The sequence below is a fragment of the Onychomys torridus genome, chromosome 3, assembly GCF_903995425.1.
Source record: "Onychomys torridus chromosome 3, mOncTor1.1, whole genome shotgun sequence".
In the NCBI taxonomy this organism is placed as follows: domain Eukaryota; kingdom Metazoa; phylum Chordata; class Mammalia; order Rodentia; family Cricetidae; genus Onychomys; species Onychomys torridus.
This window is the reverse complement of record NC_050445.1, coordinates 151178374-151197889: the sequence shown is the minus strand read 5'-3', so window position 1 is coordinate 151197889 and position 19516 is coordinate 151178374. Positions and strand designations below refer to the sequence as shown.

Below are 19516 nucleotides of genomic sequence, written 5' to 3'. Positions count from 1 at the left end.
TTGGAAGGAGAAATGGCCAGATGTGTTTATGTACCAGCTCATGGGCTGAAGCCAGTGGCTTGACTGCATGGTCAGGAATGTGGAAAGAACATGATTGCAAATTTGGTGAGAGGGAAATTTGGGGAAGAGGTATGTGAAGAGGGTTCTTTGACTAGGGGAAAAGCTATGGATGTATTTGTGGTCTGTGGAAATTATCATCTGAGAATGATGTCATCAGAGTAGGATATTAATAATCAAGTGCATAATGATGACCCAATCCATTTATACCAACAACCTCTTCCATTTCCCAATGGGCCCATAATGAAGGTGAGCATGGGGAATGTGATGAACATTTTTAAGGGCTCAGCAACAAAGATTCCATTCACTAAGCTGACCAAGTGCTGTACAATAATTTACTCAAAACTGCAACATTCTTTTTTTTTTTTAAATATTCATTTATTTATTATGCATACAGTATTCTGCCAGCATCCCTGCAGGCCAGAAGAGGGCACCAGATTTCATTACAGATGGTTGTGAGTCACCATTTGGTTGCTGGGAATTGAACTCAGGACCTCCGGACAAACAGCCAGTGCTCTTAACCTCTGAGCCAGCTCTCCAGCCCCAGAACTGCAACATTCTATCAAGGAAGGAGGCAGCCAGGTTCCTGAGTCCCAGGAAGTAAACTTCACATGTGTGGGAAAGCTTCAAGATTCATGAGGCTCCTCCCTACTGTTATAAAAGCAGTAAACAACTGTGGGGGAAGGAGACTTTGACCAAGGTGGTTGACAAGAGCTTGTTGGACCTGTGGAGCCACCTACAAGTGACACAGAGAGCACAGCGACACTACTTTCTTGAGTCTTTACCCATGCTGTGGGAAAGATTTTTAGTGATGCTGTTGCATCTGAGTCATCCATGCTCCTGCAAGTAACCCCAGTAAAAACTCACCAGTGCACCAAGTTGGACTTTGGTGCAACCTTTACTTTGTAGTCTCTGGGTTTCCAGTCTGGGATGAGTAGACGTGTTTTGTGTCTTCCTAGGAAAAGCCTCACATTAATACCAGGTTATGCTCATGGCAGTGTGACCAATGTGCCAAGAAGAGAGAAGGATAATGAACTCTGAAGAAGGCACCATTCCTTGAGCCAAGCAGTTACTTGGTAGCAGAGATATTTCATTGGACCACTACTATTAATGGGAGGGCAATGTTCCCTTCATATTGGTATAGACAGAAGGATAAGGATTCACATACAGCACCATGGTTTCCATGCAACATTACTCCTGATCAAGGGACTCACTTCAACAGCAAAAGAAGTGAAACAATGGAATCCACTCCTTTTCCTCATGTTCTGAACAGCCTGAGATGCTTGTCATTTATAGAATGGCTGAATGGCCTTCTGAAGACTCATACCACTCTAGCTAGGAGATAATGCCTTGCAGAGTTGGGAAAATATCTCCAGCAGGAGGTATACCTACTATGTTTAGAAGGAGAAATGTAGCATCCAATATACAGAACTGTGTGTCTCCCATACCAAGTTCATGGTTCTCATGGTCAAGGGGTGAAAAAGAAGTGAGACTTCTCACCATGATACCAATGACCCACTTGTAAAGCTTTTATTTATTGTTCCCACATGGTATGTTCTGTTGGCCTAGTGAATGTTTTCCAAGGGAGAAATGCTTCTGCTGAAGACACAGTGGTGACTTCACTGAGCTAGAAGTTGAAACTGCCCTGGACTATGCTATTCATTTTATGTCATAGTATTTAAGTTTCAATACATCAGGGATTAAACATCAATGAGGCATTTTCCTTTTGATGCATGTGTACACATGTGTGTGTGGTGGAGAGGGGGTGGAGGCCATGGGAGGACATTTGGTTTCCTCCTCTTTTGCTCTCTAAACACTTGGTTTTTGAGGACAGAATCTGTATTGATCTGTGACTCATCATAGTTAGGCAAGCTGGCCAGGAAGCTGGGGACACAGGTGTGTGTCATTGTGCCTGGGACTGGGGATCAAACTCAGGTCCTTTCCTCATGCTTACATGTAAAGTGAGGTCTTCATTGATGGAGCCATCTGCCCAGTCCTTTTAAATCTCCTTTTACCTGTTTCCTTCCTTCGGTTGGTATATCACTCACTGGATTATTTACTGACATGCCTAAGCTGATTTGACTATACCACTTTCCTTCTCAAGATGTTAAGGGTTTCTTCCCCTTTGCCTGAAGAATAAACTCAAGTGACCAAACTGTAAAAGACTTTTGTGGAGTGGCCTCCATCAAGTGCCACATTCCAGCTTCTGGTTTCTATTTCCAAGTCAATGTCCTTGAGAAGATCCTTGAAAATTCTGGAGTTTTCAGAATGATAGAGCAGCACAGGTTTCGGTGTGAGCCAGGAGTGTGGTAAATGTGAGCAGCAGGCTTCCCTTGTCCTTTAACAGCTTTAAGTGCAGACATCGATTTCTTCGGTCTTGTAGAGAAACTTCCCTCCCATGTAGCTGTCTTCTCAGCATCCATTTTTCCTTCTTTTTTTTTTTTCTGACATTGCATCCTCTTCCTTCAGGATCTTAAATAATTTATTACAGGCATCACGAGCTGTCTCTTCATCTAGCAATTCTCAATTTGCTCTTTGCCCTCATGTTTATGAAAATTAACGTTGTCTTTAAAATCATTATACAACTCTTACTTGTCTACCTCTCACCTTAGGATCTTATTTTTGTTGTTTTGACTGATGTCTTTTGACCTTGGCAAAGACTGAACAGAGACCTGGAGAAAGGTCAAACTCCACCCAAGCAATCGGGAGACTGTCTCTACTCTCGGTGGACTGTGGTGAAGTAGCATGACTGTAGTTGGAGAGCTTCTCTCTAGGTGCCACCAAGCCCCCGCAGTCCCTCAACCCACGTATAAAATAACCACACAGTCACTTATATTATTTAAACTGCTTGGCCATTAGTTCAGGCCTACCATTGTCTAGCTCTTACTCTTATATTTAGCCCATTTCTATTAGTCATACTTTGCCACGTGGCTCGTGGCTTACCAGTACCTTACATCTTCCTTGTCATGGCAGTGGCTAGCAGTATCTCTCTACCCAGCCTTCCACTTCCCACAATTCTCCTCCTCCTTGTCCCACCTACTCTATCTTTCCTGCCTGGCTACTGGCCAATTAGCACTTTATTTTAACCAATCAGAGCAACACATTTGACATACAGAACATTCCACAGCACATGACTTCTTTCTTTGAGAGTTTTGGCTGATATTTTTAGAAAGTGCTCAAAGGTAATGTGAAGCCTTATCAACTTAGTCATCCTAGCTCCAAATTCTACATAGTCAGGCTTGCATTTGAAATCATTCATAAAACAAACCAGCAACAACAAAGCCTTTCCCATGTGTATCATCATCTTAGGGGCTCAGAAGTTCTCCACCGGAAGACCCCTCTCATTCTATGGAAGACCCCTCTCATCCTGCCCACCTCCCCTTTCCTTTGCACTTTTTGTCTATAACGTCTTCACAAATCCTATTGTGTGCTCCTGATGGCTCATTTATGAAAAGCTTGGTTATCACATGACAGTGCTATTTTGGAAGGTTCTGGAAACTTCCATTCTTGGATCCTAGCTCGAAAAAGTGGGTCACTTGGGGGTACACCTGTGAGTGTTACACTTGCTCTCCCTCTGCTACTTGTTGAGATTTTGACCCTCCAGGCTTTCCTGACCAGGAAGCTCTGCCTCCTCATAGTCCAGACACAGAGAAGCCAGCTGAACACAAATTGAACTCCCCTCAAACCCTGGGCCCAAATAAACCCATGCCGTACCAGGCATTTTGACACAGCAATAGAAAACTGATGGAGACATTTAACCTAACTCCATCTGTAGATTCATCTAGTCTCAAATGAAAAGCTTAAAAATTTTACTTAAAATTTGGCTTCTCTTTACCTTTATTTCTAAATAGACATGCCTTTTTTTCCTCCAGCATTCTCCCTAACACTGCTTGGGAGGCAGTAGCATCAAAGATAGACATGTGTGAGGATGCATTCTGAGAGATGAACCTTCCAGGTGATCCTAGCTTTGTGGGAAATTTTTCACAGTGAGAACTTACACACAACTAGATGGTATTGCCTACTCTACATCTAGGCTGTACAGTGTAGCTTATTACTTCAGGACTATAAACTTGTACACCATGGCTGTAAGTGACTTCAAGGCTAGTAACTTAGTCACATTCTTTTTCAGAAAAGTAACTCACAGAGTTACTTCAGTATTAGCTGAAGCCTGTGTCTTGAAGCACTGTAGGATCTTCAGGGGAATGATGTGAATGGAGCTATCATTTTCATGCTAAAAATACCTTCTTCTCAGATCCCTCCTGAGGATCTGATTGGAGGTCTTGAAGGTCATTGTCTTTTCAGAGATATGTCCATGGAATTTTGCTAGGTTTGCTTATCAAGCCTGTAATAAGTCTTTGGGAATATTTTCACCATTAATAGTTGATGTGGGTGGGTCCAGGCAACTGTGGGCAGCTCTAGCCCTAGACAGGTGGTCCAGGGTCACATTACAAAAGCAAACTGAGCATACCATGGAGAGTTAATAAGCTATGTTGCTTCATGTTCTCTGTTCCTCTCTCTCTCTCTCTCTCTCTGTCTGTCTCAAAACAGAGTTTCACTATGTAGACTTGGCTGTCCTGGAACTCACTCTGTAGATCAGGCTAGCCTTTAAAACTACTCTGTTTCAATTTCTGCTTTGAGTTCCTTCCTTGAGTTTCTGTCCTGGCTTCCCACTGTGATGGGCTATAATTTCAAAGCTAGATAAATCCCAGGTTGATTTTGGCACAATGTTTATCATAGCTTTAAAAGCAAACACATGGTCATCTAGATGGGGAACTGAATTAAAGGTATGCTGTGGGATATTCTTGTACCCTATTTTAGTCTTCTACAAATCCTACTTTGTGTCTCTTTTGTGGAGTAGAAGGATGAATCAGAAAGAAATAAACATGCTCCTTTATTCTCATGATATTGATACTCACATTTAATTGGACAGATACCTCACAGAGACCCCTATTTGAAGGCAAAGGAGAACTCACATAAACACTAACTATTCTCCACAGATGAGATCAATGTCTCAAACATGTCTGCTACTGTTTTGTTAAATATGCGTATGTGGTCCTGTTAGCAAAGCTTCAATGTTTTAAAAATCACTGCTTCTATGAATTAGGTGTGATGGTACGTATCTGTAACTCCTGCACTGGGGAGTTAGAGGCAGGAGGATCCTGATATTGAGATTAGCTTAAGCTACATGAGACTGCCTTGCAATAATAAAATAATAATAAAAAAAGCAATGCTTCACTTATAGTATTTGGAAAATAGTATATATTCCATAAATTTAATATAAGCAGGTATTGAAAGGATTTTAGTGATACCTGATGAATCATTTAAAAAAATCTTAGGAGGCTGGCAATATGGGTAAAGTGCTTATTGGCAAGTGTATGGCCCTGAGTATAAATGCCTAGACCCTACATAATAAACTGGGCATTGTGACACATGCCTATGACCTCAGTGCTAGGAGATAGACTCTCGAGGGTGGTGGGATTGGCTAGCCAAATAGCTAATTAATGAGCTCCAAGTTCAAGGAGAGACTCTGTCTCAAAAACTAAGATTGGAGAAGACATTTGATGTTGACCTTTGACCTCCACACATGGATGCATGGACATACCATCCCACACATGTGCATACCCTTTACACCCTTCATAAGTAATTTTTAAAAAGTTTTACATTAGTCTAAAAGAATAGAACAAAGGGTTTCAAATGACCTTAGAATTTACTAGTGGAATGATTTCTTCCTTAACTCAAGAATAAAGCATAGGTGATGCAGTTGAATTTAAAAGATATGCACGCGTATTAGTCTTTGTTCACAATGTTGATGTCTAACTGATCTCATTTTACTTGCATGAATAATTGAATATACTAATTTTCTGCCTTTACTTCTTGCTCTGGATTGCAGGGAGCATTTCAAATGGCTTCCCATGTTACTAGTACTGTTGTTCTTGAACACAAGAAGTGAAAGTGTCTAGAAAAACAGCTAATTATCTAAAGTGGGAGGATGAAGAGACATGTCGGCAAAAGGAAGACAAAACAAGAAGGACAAATATCCACAATTTAAGTTGTTTATAAAATAAATAACGTTACCTAACATGGCAAAATATGCTGTCAACCTCTAAGTATTTTTATCAGGGTCATGATTGTGAGCAAGATCTTTATTTTCCACACATTCTAAAAATAGTTCCTTAACTTTCCTATAATATTTACTATGATTGTAATATTTGCTTTATAATTTTATCACATCTATGTGTGTGTGTATTTATGTGTCCCTGCATGCCATGGCACACATATGGAGGTCAGAGGATAACCTGAAGGAATCAGTTTTCTCCTTCTATCATACAGTTCCTGGGGATCTAACTCAGGTGGGTGGTCTTAGCAGAAAGTGCTTTTACTCACTGAGCCACCTTGCTGGTCCTGGACTACTTTCTTAAAATAAGGCACAAGTTGGTATTGTTTACTTCATTGGAGTTTTTCTATAGAACCTGTGTCTATATGAACGAGTCTTCATGAAGAAAGTAAAATCGTTCAGAGTGCTTCTAGAATGAGTTATATAGGAAGAGTGATGAGGTTGCAGATGCCTTAAAGTCATCAGACACTTTGGAGCCTTCATTACATTAATCCAAAACTTAATTGTATTTAATCCATTATTATCTTTCCAATGAATAATTCATGAGAATTTTTCATCATTTTTAACTTAGGTGCCTCCAATTATCGGATAATACAAGCTTCAATGGAAATCAACTGACCATGATTAAATCACGATAGGATTTTTTAAAGCCTAAGATAGATGCCAGAAACAAAAGAATGTGATAAAAAACATCTTCTCACCTGTCTACATGCCTGACAAATCATACTGTCTGTGTCCAAGCCAGTCATCAGACTAGCTGGTGTGCAATAAACAACAGCAGAAATGTAAGACAGACCTGGCACTCCTTTCTTCTTTACTTAAATACTATAATCATCTCTCTAACCTGTGAGTGTTGGTTAATATGAATGGAATGATTTCAGGTTTTCAGAAATTAAATCAGGATGATCTCAGTTTCATTCCACACTAATTTAAGCCTTTCACAGACTCATATTATTAGTAGATGATTTTCAAGACTTATTTTTAAAAATAGTTTTAAAAAATATCTAACTATCATATACTTAACATTTTGTGTGGTCCATGATAAAACAAAGTCAAGACATCAGCGTACTTTGTTACTTTTCTTTTAAAAAATAGTTATTTATTATCATTTTAAAATTACAAGTATGTGTGTGCCTGTATGTGGATATGTGCATGTGGTGGCCAGAGGATTCCTGCAGCTGGAGTTACAGGCAGTTGTGAGTCACCCAAAGTGGCTTCTGGGAAACAAAGTCTAGTCTTCTGTAAGAGCAGTGCCTGCCATGCTCTTAAGTGTCTTCAAAGACACAAGCAACTCACTGATACGATCACTTCAGCAGCTCGTGTGCATGCACGCATGCAACACACACACACACACACACACACACACACACACACACGCATGCACGCACGCACGCACGCACGCACACAGGCACAGAGAGTCAGTTGTCAGTCTGTCTTCTGCATCTGTGTGTGGGTCCTGTGGTTCCAGTTTGGATGAAACTACTACAGATAAAAAATAACTTTTAAATTGTGTCTATGCTGACAAAACATTTTTACTTGTGATTATTGCCTAATAATGTAACATAACAGCTATTTCTCTAGACTTACTATAGTCAGCATTATAAGCAAACTAAAGAAGGTTTATGTATATGCCATTTCTGTGTGGGTTACCTGCAAAATAATATCATTTAATATAAGGGAATTAGGATTTTCAGGTAGTTTCTACAACCAAGGGATGATTGCACTTTAAAAAATATTGTATCTTTAACTCAACATCTTTAACAGCTCACAGAAGTCACACTCTGATAGATGAAACACCTTTTCTGGCTCAATATATATCCATCAAATTGCTTCTGAAGGACCCAGGGTTCTAATCACAGGAACAGACTACATCACTGAAGCATTGTGTGGAACTCATCAAGGTTGCTGCACCTCGGCTTCAATAACATAGAAGAAGTGGAGTTTTAAACTTCTTTGCTTTTTAGAATCTATTCAATAGAAAAGGTTGAAGAGCTGTTTGTGGCTTAGCTTGTAATTAAACTCTTGTTTTCAAATTGTTGAACTGCCTGAGTGATTCTGAATCTTAGGGCTTTTGACTTCTGTTACCAGGTCCCAATGACAGGACACAAGTCAGAGATGACCATGTGATGTTAAATTGAGAAGGTATTCAGAAGAGCAAGTATTGAAAGGTTAGATGTGTTCTGCTCTATACTTGTCAATGTTGGGAGAAACTAGACTGGAAAGGGCAAAGTGAGTACTTTCAGGCATCCACAGAGTTTCCCCCTACTACCTCAGAAGTTCACAAATCCTGTTCTTGGTGTCTTGTTTCCATGATTGAAATAAATACATCAGTGTGTAATGTGTATGTGTCAATAGCCCAACTGTGTGACAAACATGTTGGAATTAATAATCAGTACTGAGTTATGAGGTATAAAACCATAAACAGTATCTAATAAAGCTAAAGACAACAGACTGGGTGCTGGGGTGGTGGCTCAGTGGGTAAAGTGTGTACTGCCCAAGCATGAGGACCTGAGTTTAGATCTTACCTTTCACATAAAAAAATCAGGGTGTGGTGGTTCACCCCTGCAAGCCCATCACTGTGGAGGTTGGAGACCAATGAATCAAGGGGCTCATCGGCCAGCCAGTTTAGCTGAAGGGGCAAGCCCCAAGTTCAGTGAGGCTCTGTCTCAAAAAAGTTGGAGAGCACCCGAGGAAAACACCAAACAAACACCAACTCTTGGCCTCTACATGTGCCCATACCCGTGTGCCCATCCCTGTGCACCCACATGACCACCAGCCCAGTCTACATAACAATGAAGCAAATCAAGAAAAACAAAGATGCATTTGATACAAAGATAAATGAAAGGCTAGAAAAGACATTAGTATCAATCAAGAGAAAACTGGACTTTCTATATTGCAGTCCCACAGATAAGAGTGGAAAGTACCGACAGGAACGATGATAAATGCCAGCAACCTAGAGAACATAATCCAAATGTTCACGAAGGATTATGTGTGTTCATCATATTTGTAAATTTTAATACCCACCTCTTAATAATTCATAGAACTAATATACACAAAATCACTAAGATGGTCTAAGACTTGAGAAATGTAGTCATTAACCAGCATGACCTAACTGACATTCACCAAACTCCTCACCAAGCAGTGGCTGTTCACATTCTTTATAGTCACTTGGAGCATTTGACATGATGTGTTGAGTTCTCTCAGTCAATCTAAAGAGATTTGGATCATGTGCAATATGACCTTGAGTTAACTTCTGATCTTCTCCCTTCTCCCTACCTTGTGCCAGGATTATAAGAGTGTACCACCCTGTAAGAGTGTACCACTATGTAAGAGTGTACCACTACATATTGTTCTAAGTAAACACTCTACTAACCTCAGCACACACTGAGCTATATGGCCAGGCCCTAGTTTGTTGTTTATAACATCTTTATTTAAGTGTCCTTAGAAACAACCACCATCTCTGCAAGAAAATTTGACTTTCCAAGTTGTATTGATAGTTTTGATTTCCAACCAGTTTCTGGAAGAGGGGTGGCCCTCTTTCCTCCCCATGTCCTCAGTTTTCTCTGACACAGGCCCAACTGGAATTGAAGTAGATATTAAAGACAGACCTGTCTCTAACAGTTTCCCAAATAGTTGGGAACAAAACAGCATATGTCCAAATAATCCACAAAGATGGAATCAGAAAAGGAATTAGAATAATTTAAAACTGAAAGAATAAAATACAATATACCAACATTTGGAGGCTACAGCTAAAGGGGTACGCAAGGAAAAACAATGACTCTAGTCGCCTGTGTCAGGAAAGACAAGCGACATCAAGCCACTGCCGTAGTTCTCACCTTAGAAAACTTGGAAGACATAAAACTGTAGCTTTTTAGTTTGTAGAGTTGGCCTGCTTGGGTCTCTCTCTCTCTCTCTCTCTCTCTCTCTCTCTCTCTCTCTCTCTCTCTCTTTCTCTTCTCTCTCATCCTCCTCAGACTAAGTATTTCTTTCTCCACTTCTTTGAACACATTATCCTTTGCTTACAAAATCCCAAGTTGAAGATTCCTTTCTTGGACACTTGGAAGACCCTGTGTTATGCTCCAGCTTCTGTGATTTTCAGTGGTTCCTTCCAACACGACTTCATCTTTCCCAGTGTGTTCTTTTTCTCCCACTGTTTGAAAAAGTCCCTCTGTCCTTTTGCGTTCAGATTTAAGTATTTAAAAATATGGTTCTCTTTGAATTTTTCCTTTCTGTTGCTCACTGAGGTTTTTGTATTTATGATTTTATGTCTTTCACTAAAGTTTGAAAATTTGGGGCAACTATGTTTTCTTTATTTTTCTTTTTTCTTTTTCTTTATTTTTCTTTCACACACTACATCCTGACTGCAGCCTCTCCTCACTCCACTCCTCCCAGCCCCCTCCCCATCCCCCACTGTTCCTCCATTTCCTCTCAGAAAAGAGTAGGCCTCCCAGTGATATCAACTGAACATGGCAAAACAAGATGGAATAAGCCTAGGCACAAGCCCTCCTATCAAGGCTGACCTAGGCTACCCAGTTAGAGGTTCCACCAGCAGGCAAGAGTCAGAGACATGATTATATTTTCAAATACTGTTTTACCCAAATTTCTCTTTTATTCTTCTGGAGATTAAAAGATGCCTGTGTTTAGATTTATATTTTCCCCATAGACTATTGATATTCTGTTCCAGTCTTATAGTTTCTCCATGTTATTTAACTCAGATAACGTCTATTGATTTATTTTCAAGCTAAGTGGCATTAGTTGGATAACCAAACATTACTCATAAAATCTAGATTAAATAATAAGAGCTCAGAGTTTTGAAGGCTTTAAATTTCCATCTTAGTTGTAAAATCTTGAACAAAAATTTAAATTTGCTGAATTTAAACTTACACTTTTGTAACTACAGGTACAAAACTGTCTTTAGGTGAAATATATCTAGAAATGCCTGAGAACTCTTGGCACATTGCATTGGTTAAAAGCTTTTCTTTGTAGTCAGACAAAGTAAACGTAGTTACAAAGAGCAGGAAGAATCTTTCTAGAGTTCCACATGCAAATTTCATTCTCCTACATGTTAATCATGCTTCGGGAGGCAGGGAGGCACCAATTACTCATTTGCAGAATTCCAGTTAGCTGCCTGCTGTGGGATGCTTGTTTCTAGAAACTATATGTAAATTGATGGAATTCTGATGGACCAAGACAGGTAACAGGACCTCTAGACTGCTCATGTGAGGAGAACAGTCTCTCTTGCGGGAAACAGTGCAGAAGGTCTGAGGAGGACTGCAGCACTCAATAGGCTGAGGAGCTTGGATGAAAGGAGCTGAGGTATTAGGTCATAATGAGGACCCATCAGTCTTGGATTCGAGTTTTAACTCAGTCTACATGAGCTCCCATGCAACATTTTAGTATTTGTTATTAGTGAATAGTTCTTTAACATGCTGAACAAAAGGGGATATTCTTAAAACACTTGGAACTGAGTTATTAAATACATGTTTGGACACCCAAAATACAGTGATAAATTAAATGCCTTTAAGAATGTTTAACAAATTTAAAATTGGAGTGAGTTATTGACTTTAAGTCTTCCCTTGTGTATAAATCTGGTAACATTTTTCTATTCTGTCTTTTCTATAGCTTGTGTTATTTAGTCAGAATCTAGAGTTTGTGTCCTGTGTTTGCAGAACCCCAGCACTGTGAGCCTAAACATTATAAGAAAATTTTTGGTGATTTTTCTTTTGTAACTTGATTCTACCATTCTTGAGTGTGAACTTTGTAGATGACAATGTCATGTGACAGTGTCAAAAGGTTGAATATGTCTGAGAGACTGAAACAAAGAAAAGAATATCATAACAGTCAATCACATCATTCACAGATGAATAGAAAACATTGACTAGAATCCTGACAATAATAACTATGAAAGGAAACTGAATGGATTTGTTGATCATTATATATAAGAATAAAAGAATTGAAATATAGAACATAAGTTATAGTGAAGTTTTAATCAGTTGTTATGTGAGGATGGTGCAGAAACTCTAAGTAATAATTAATGCCAGAGTTAGAAACCGTCTTTGTGGAAAGTAGAGAAGCAATTTGGAATTTTTCAGATGAAAAGATATCAAAGTATAAAATGTCCATCAGACAGTTAGAAATGTGTAAATGGAATTCAGAGAAAGATTAAAATAGAGATTTAAATTTAGGGGAAATTTCTATTATCTCTGAAGTCATGAGATATTAAAGTAGGAGATTAGTGTTGAGATTAGCTTCAGTCAGGGCCCTGAATATCAAAAACAATCACATTTAAAGGCAGAGGCCATAGTTTATCAAGTCATTATAAACCTCATCAAACTTAAATCTGTAAGAGAAGAGAAATATTTAGAAAGAGTAATGCAAAGGAAATTTTAAGAACATATGGAGAGCCAAGTTTCATAGATACCTGGGAACAAACATAAAAACAAAAACAAGGATTAATGCTGTTTGATTCTTGATAAAACTATTAAAACACACAGGGAAAATCTGGGCATTGAAGAGATGGGTCAGCAGTCAGGAGTGTCTGCTGCTCCTGTGTAAGACCTAAGCTCTGTTCTCAGCACCCATGTTGTGAATCCACTACCTCCTCTAACATTAGCTCCAGGAGATCAGATGCTTCTGGCCTCCATAGACACCTACACTCATGTGCACCTCAACACACACACACACACACACACACACACACACACACACGCCTGCATGTGTCTGAAAAATGCAGAAAACTTTTGTGGCTACTTTCAGAATTTGAAGAGAATCCCAGTCCTCAGTTTTTCCTATGAAATGATCTGCTATTTTTTCTTTTAAGGAAGTAGATGAAAGATTTGAAGTGACAAGAAGATTGGAGTGCAGTCTCTTGTGTGAGAGAGGACTCACTGAAGAGATGACAATCATGTCTGACATGTATGGTTGAGCCATCAGTGGATACAAAGGTCCTGGGGCAGCTCTTCCTTCATGTTCAGGAAGAGCAAGGAGACACTGTGCTTGGGACAGATGAGGGAGCTTGAAGTAGAGCTGAGTAAGTAGGGAACCAGACTTGCACAACTTCAGATGTCATTAGGTATCCTGATTTCATTGTGAGATGAGAGTTCAACTGACTGTGAAGAAAGAATTGATAGGAACTAGGTTTTCTCCTTAGAGTGGTATTTTGGCTACTAAATTCAGTAGACATGAAAAGAAACAGGGGCAGAAGCAAACAAGCAAATTACAAAGCTGCAGCAGTGATTCAGGTGGGGAATGATGGTGATTTGAAGCAATATGGATGGGAAATTCTGGGCTCCTGGGTTTATGTTTCAAACAGAATTTCCAGATAAGACAGATGCGGCTTGTAAGAGAAGTGGAATTGGATCACTAAAAGCGTCAACAGGTGTGACTTGGAGGCAGAGAGTGAAATTGTGCTAGGAAAGATGGGACACATGTTTAGGGTGTAGCCATCAAAAATTGGATTTGGAGCACATTGAGTTTAAAATGCCTAACCAACTGTATACACAGCTCTGATTTTGGGAGAGTAAAGAGCTGGAGTTGCAAAAAGGCAAGAAAAAGACAAGAAGAATTTGAAGCTATGAAGCTAGAGGTAGAGATATAAAACTGAAATTTGGAGTTCTGACCTTTCTCAGCATCAGTAGATTGGGGAGAAGAAAACAAAAAATCATAGTGATGGATTCCTAGAGGCTGAGGCAGGAGGATTGCTGCTAGCTTGAGGCCAGATACTGAGTTCCAGGCCAGCCTAGGATATATAGTGAGAACCTGTCTCAAACAAAACAAAGCAGCAAAACAAACAAGAGAGAAAGAATAAGAGAAAAGAAGTAGATGGAAAGACAGTATTGGAACAGTATTAATAATGTTCTGAGGGCACTGATACACACAGCCACGCCCCCTTTAACCTTTGGTGGGACTCCATGACCCTTCATGACTTGCTTCATTTCCTCTCTAGCTCTTGCTCTAACCCCACTTGCAATCTTCCTCCGTTGTGCTGGCTTGGAATGGCCTCATTGGTAGGCTCTACTCCATGAGTGTAAAATGCAATTTTGGAAACTGTCAAAAGTAATTTTGGAATTCCTTGGTTGGATGCAATAGGTGACCAGCTTAGTTAATATTGTTTTTGATCAAAAATTAGGCATGACCATTGAAAAATATCACCCAGCTTACTGTGAGATTTACATGCCAGATCTGAAAGCAATTTCAACAGGCTTTGTCAAATTGTTTTGAGTAATGACCACATTACTGAAACAAATATTTTGTTCCTAAGGGGACTATTTTCAAGGCTAAACAGTATGTAACAAATTTATATAAACTCTTTTGACTTAATATTTCTTATTGTTCTTTTTATCATATGGTGATAGAGATGATCAAGATCCATGAACACACGTGTAGCCATAAATAATATTTGACTGAATCCTCATTTCCCAATGTAAACATTTCTTGAGCAACTGCTACTCCAATTTATAACAGTTTTCTTATTCAAAGCAATGGTGGATAATTATTTCATTTTGAGACAGTGTTTGTTCCATCTATCAGGCTGGCCCCAAATGTGCTATATAACTGCAGATGACCTTAAACTTCTGACCTGCCCCTCCCGCTAGGATTTCAGATGTGTGCCCCCATGCCTGCTTCAGGTAATGTTGGAGATTGAACCCAGGGCTTTGTGTATACTAGGCAAGGACTCTATTGATGGTGGTACATTTTCAGAAAATTATTTTAAAAAGTAAAACATATATTAAAACTTAAAAAATGTGTCCAGATATTTCAAAAATTTCCAACTGTGACCACTACAGATTTAGCAAGAAACATCTTTGGTTCTCTGGCTAATACTACATCTTCTGCTGGATGTCTCTCCTACAAATTATGCCAATTATTTGTTCACTGAATAAATATTTATTAAATGTAGTCTGTACCAGACACATGTCATGTGGTGAGGAGATTGCTTCTTTAGATCCTTGCAAACCCACCCTGAAAGACTTATGCGCACGAGGAACAGAGTCAAAACTGAGCTGGCTTTATGTACATCTGGAGTAGTTTCTTACAGTTGTGTCTTGCGAGGGACCTGTTGACCAGACTCAGGGAAGGCTGGAGGAGCTGGTGATGTTCAGTTCCCCTTTCTGTTTACTCTGCCTACACCCAGATCATTTTTCACTTGCCCTGTGACACAAGAGAGCTCTCTGAACTCCCAGACAACTACCATTCTTTGTCATGAAGGTAATCTCTCTCCATATCTCTCTGATTTTAATTCTTAATGAAGCTCTTCTCTGGGCCCCAAAGGAAAGCTTCTCCTTCCCTTTGTGGCCATGTCACATTTAAATCTCAATGTACTGCATCATTTCTGTCTAATTCTCTCTCTCTCCCCTTGAAGCTGGACAATGGTCTTGAGGCACCATCATTCAAAAACACCTTACTTCTGTTTAACACAACGAAAACCTGCTGAGAATTCCTAGACAGGGTTGCTGTGTTGAAGAATGTTCCCTGACAGGGGAGACTGCAAAGACTGGGATCACCACCTACTTCCTCAATGTGCAGACGTAGAAACAACATCAAGAATGACCAGGGAAGGGCTGAGAAGGCGGCTCAGTGTGTAAAGGGCCTGATGCTCAAGCTTGAGAACCTTAGTTCAGGTCCCAAGAACCCGGATAAAAGCTGGACATGGCAGTGTGATTTTGTAATCCTGGGTCTACAGGGGAGTTGGTAAGAGCAGAGCAGAGCTATCTGCATCTTACTGGCCAGCCAGCCCAGCCAATCAGTGAGTTACAGATTCAACGAGAGACCCTGTCTCAAAAACATAAGGTAGGGAATAAAAGATGAAAATGCCTGACTTCCAGCCTCCAAATGTGATTGTACACATGTATTTGTGAACACACACACACACACACACACACACACACACACACACACTAAACATCGGAATAACATAAAGCCATTGGATAGAAAAAGTAAGATGTCAGTGATCAATGAAAGAAACAAAGATGAAATGTTTGACAAAAAGAGGAAAATACAAAAAGTTGTTTCTAGGACATCCAATAAACTCCAAAAATAACTAAGTCCTGCTTATGGTGGTATTGTGTTCCCCAAAATATTGTGCACACTAATAAACTTATCTGGAGTCAGAGAACAATATTAAACATAGAGGATAGGCAGTGATAGCACACACCTTTAATCCCAGCACTGGGGAGGCAGAGCCAGGCAGATCTCTGTGAGTTCAAGGTCACATTCCAAACAGCCAGGCATGGTGACTCACACCTTTAATCCCAGAAATCCAGCCTTTAATCCCAGGGAGTGATGGCAGAAAGTAGAAAGATAAATAAGGAGTGAAGACCAGAAACTAGAAGCATTTGGCTGGTTAAGCTTTTAGGCTTCTAGCAGCAGTTCAGCTGAGACACATTTGGATGAGGACTCAGAATCAGCTGAGGAACTGGTGAGGTGAGGTAGCTGTGGCTTGTTCTGTCTCTCTAATCTTCCAGCGTTCACCCCAATAACTGGCCTCAGGTTTGATTTTATTAATAAGAACTTTTAAGATTCCTGCTACAGCTCCTTTTCTTCCTTCCTTCCTTCCTTTCTTCCTTCCTTCCTTCCTTCCTTCCTTCCTTCCTTTCTTTCTTTCTTTCTTTCTTTCTTTCTTTCTTTCTTTCTTTCTTTCTTTCTTTTAAGAGAAAGAAATACATCTAAACAAAGACATCAGAAAGTGGTGACTAAGATCACAATGTAAAAGTAAAAATAAAGGTACAGTGAGACTTTTGGGTGGAAACCCCAAGCAACCGTTAGCTTCACAGAGACAGGAGCTATGGCATCATGCAGCAAGAGAGAGTGCGTCTTCCACTGAGCTCAGTTGTGTGCACCACAGAAACTCTTGGAAACCAGTCTGTTCCCCCTCCCCTCCCCAAGGCATTTCTGCTTTCTTAGAGACTGTTCACAGGGTTTTCCTGAACCTTCATTTTGAATATAGCCCTGTGTTCATTTGATGACCTTCCCTGAGAGGGTCTATAGCCTTTACCTTAAAGATCTTGTTCACACTGAGACAAAAACAATGTAATTGGCTGCTGGGTCCTCATTTAGACTTGGTTGTTTGACCCACTTCTGTTGTGAAATATTCCATTACACTGTATGAAGATGTGCCACTGTGATTGGTTTAATAAAAAGCTAGAAGTCAATACCTAGGCAGGTGTGGTGAAATTTTATTTGTGCACCCCAGTAAAGCTTATCTGAGGATCAGAGGAAAAACTAGCCACTATATTAAACATAGAAGTCAGACAATGGTAGCAGACGCCTTTAATCCTAGCATTCAGGAGGCCAAGATTCACCCGGATTTCTGTGAGTTCAAGGCCACAGTGGGAACAGAGCCAGGAATGGTGGCACACACTTTTATTTCCCAGCACTAGTTAACCATAGAGGTCTGGAGGTCTGTACAGATAGACAGGAAGTGACAGAGCTGGGAAGAAAGAGAAAGTAGCTGAGTGGAGAGAGGAAGTGAGATGGCAGGGCACAGAAAGGATACAGGCACAAGTATACAGGAAGTGGCTCTCTTGGGCTGAGGATTTCCTAGGGTAAGAATTGTGGCTGTGGCTTGTTCTGTTCCTCTGGTCTCTCAGCTTTCACCCCAATATCTGGCTCTGGATTTTTATTAATAAAACCATTTAGCAATTCATCTTACAGGCAGAAGGTATAGTGGGACTTCTGGACAGACGAAGAAAGGTAGAGTTGCCAGCCAGCGGTGGAAGAAGCAGGATGGGTAAAATGGAGATAAGGTAATGAGTATGTGGAAGATCACAGATTAAAAAATATGGGTTCATTTAAGTAATAAGAGCTAGTTAGAAGCAAGCCTAAGCTAAGGCCGAACTTTCATAATTAATAAGGAGTCTCCATGTCATTATTTGGGAACTGATTGGCTGGACAGAAAATGACTCATTTCTTATTTCCTTTACTAATGTTGACACTAATAGCCCAAAGGAGGCAGGTGGCTGCTCCATGGAGGGTTCCATGTATTTGGACATGGAAGGAACTTACGATGTTTTTCATGTGTTTCACTAGGATGGTGAGCTTCGAGTCCTCGTAGGTCATCAATAACTGTACCTTAGGGTTATTGTCTGGAAATTTCTCACCTAGAAAAACAATGAGTGTTAGTTAATTCAGAATTATTGCAGCACAGAATCCATGAAGCATTTAAAGACTAAACAGGACCAGCAGAAGACAAAGGGGACATTCTTCAGATGATGTTGAAATATTCAGAGAATTCAGGACACTGGGTACTTAGTCAGAGGTGGGGTTTGTATCTCCACCTCTGGACCTAACTCTCTCCCTGATAATCTATGTTCAGTTTTGATTGGCATCATTAGTTAAACTGCTATTTAAAGTTAAAACCTCCATGTAACTTTCAGTTGTCTTTTTTTTTTCTCGTTAACCATTATGATCAGCTTAAAATACTGGAGGTCAGAGACTGAGAGTGATCTTTAAGATATATTTTATTTTAAATTGTGTGTGTGCATTGTGTGTGTGTGTGTGTGTGTGTGTGTGTGTGTATGTGCACATGCACGTGCACTCACACATGAGTGCAGGGCCCATGGTGTTGGTTAAGGTGGCGGCACTGGTGGCTGTCTGGCGCTCCTGGCTGGCTGCTGGCGGAGAGTGCTGGACAGAAGAGTCAGTCCAACATAGTTACCTTTTAGAGCTTTATTGGAGAGAAAGGAAGACAGACAGAGAAAGAGAGACAGAGAGAGACAGAGACAGAGAAACACACACAGAGAGAAACAGAGAGAGAGAGAGAGAGAGAGAGAGAGAGAGAGAGAGAGAGAGAGAGAGACCTTGTATAGGGAAGAGAGCGGAAAGAGAAAAGGGAAACACACAGAGGGTCCGCCTGCTTTTTAGGCTGGGCCACCATCCCAGGCTGATGACGCAATTAAGGGCAGAATCCTTACACATGGAAGCCAGAAAAGTGCATCAAATACCCTAGACCTGAAGTTACAGGCCGTTGTGAGCCACAGACATGGATGCTGGAACCCAAATTCTGGTCCTCTGGAACAGCAGTAAGTACTCATAGCTTCTATGGTATCTTTTCAGCTCAGCAGTGGCCTTTAGAAATCAGTCTACTGGTGAAATTATTAAGGCCACTCCATGTAGTTAAAAGGGAGGTTTATTTTGTGGGGTAACTTGCAAATGAAGGAATAGGTAGGTTGTAGGGTCTGGCAAAGGTATGGCACAGTCCGGCCGTGTTCTCTGGAGAACTCTGCTCGGTCTACCTCCAGCGTCCAGGGTCCTGGCACCAAGAGATCCCTCTCATTTGGATCCTGGGTTTTCAGTGTCCTCTCTCAGCCCCGCCTTGTAGGCATGACTGTTACAGAAGCTTCAATG

At 40.4% G+C, this 19516-nt stretch overlaps 1 protein-coding gene across 1 annotated transcript in view; it reads right to left on the bottom strand.

Annotated features, from left to right (window-relative positions):
- Pik3c2g (phosphatidylinositol-4-phosphate 3-kinase catalytic subunit type 2 gamma) overlaps positions 1-19516 on the bottom strand; it is a 324912-nt gene that overhangs the window by 12357 nt on the left and 293039 nt on the right. The window contains exon 31 of the mRNA XM_036182431.1: positions 18176-18270. Within this exon, the coding sequence (XP_036038324.1) occupies positions 18176-18270 (95 nt within the window). The remainder of the gene's footprint in view (positions 1-18175; positions 18271-19516) is intronic.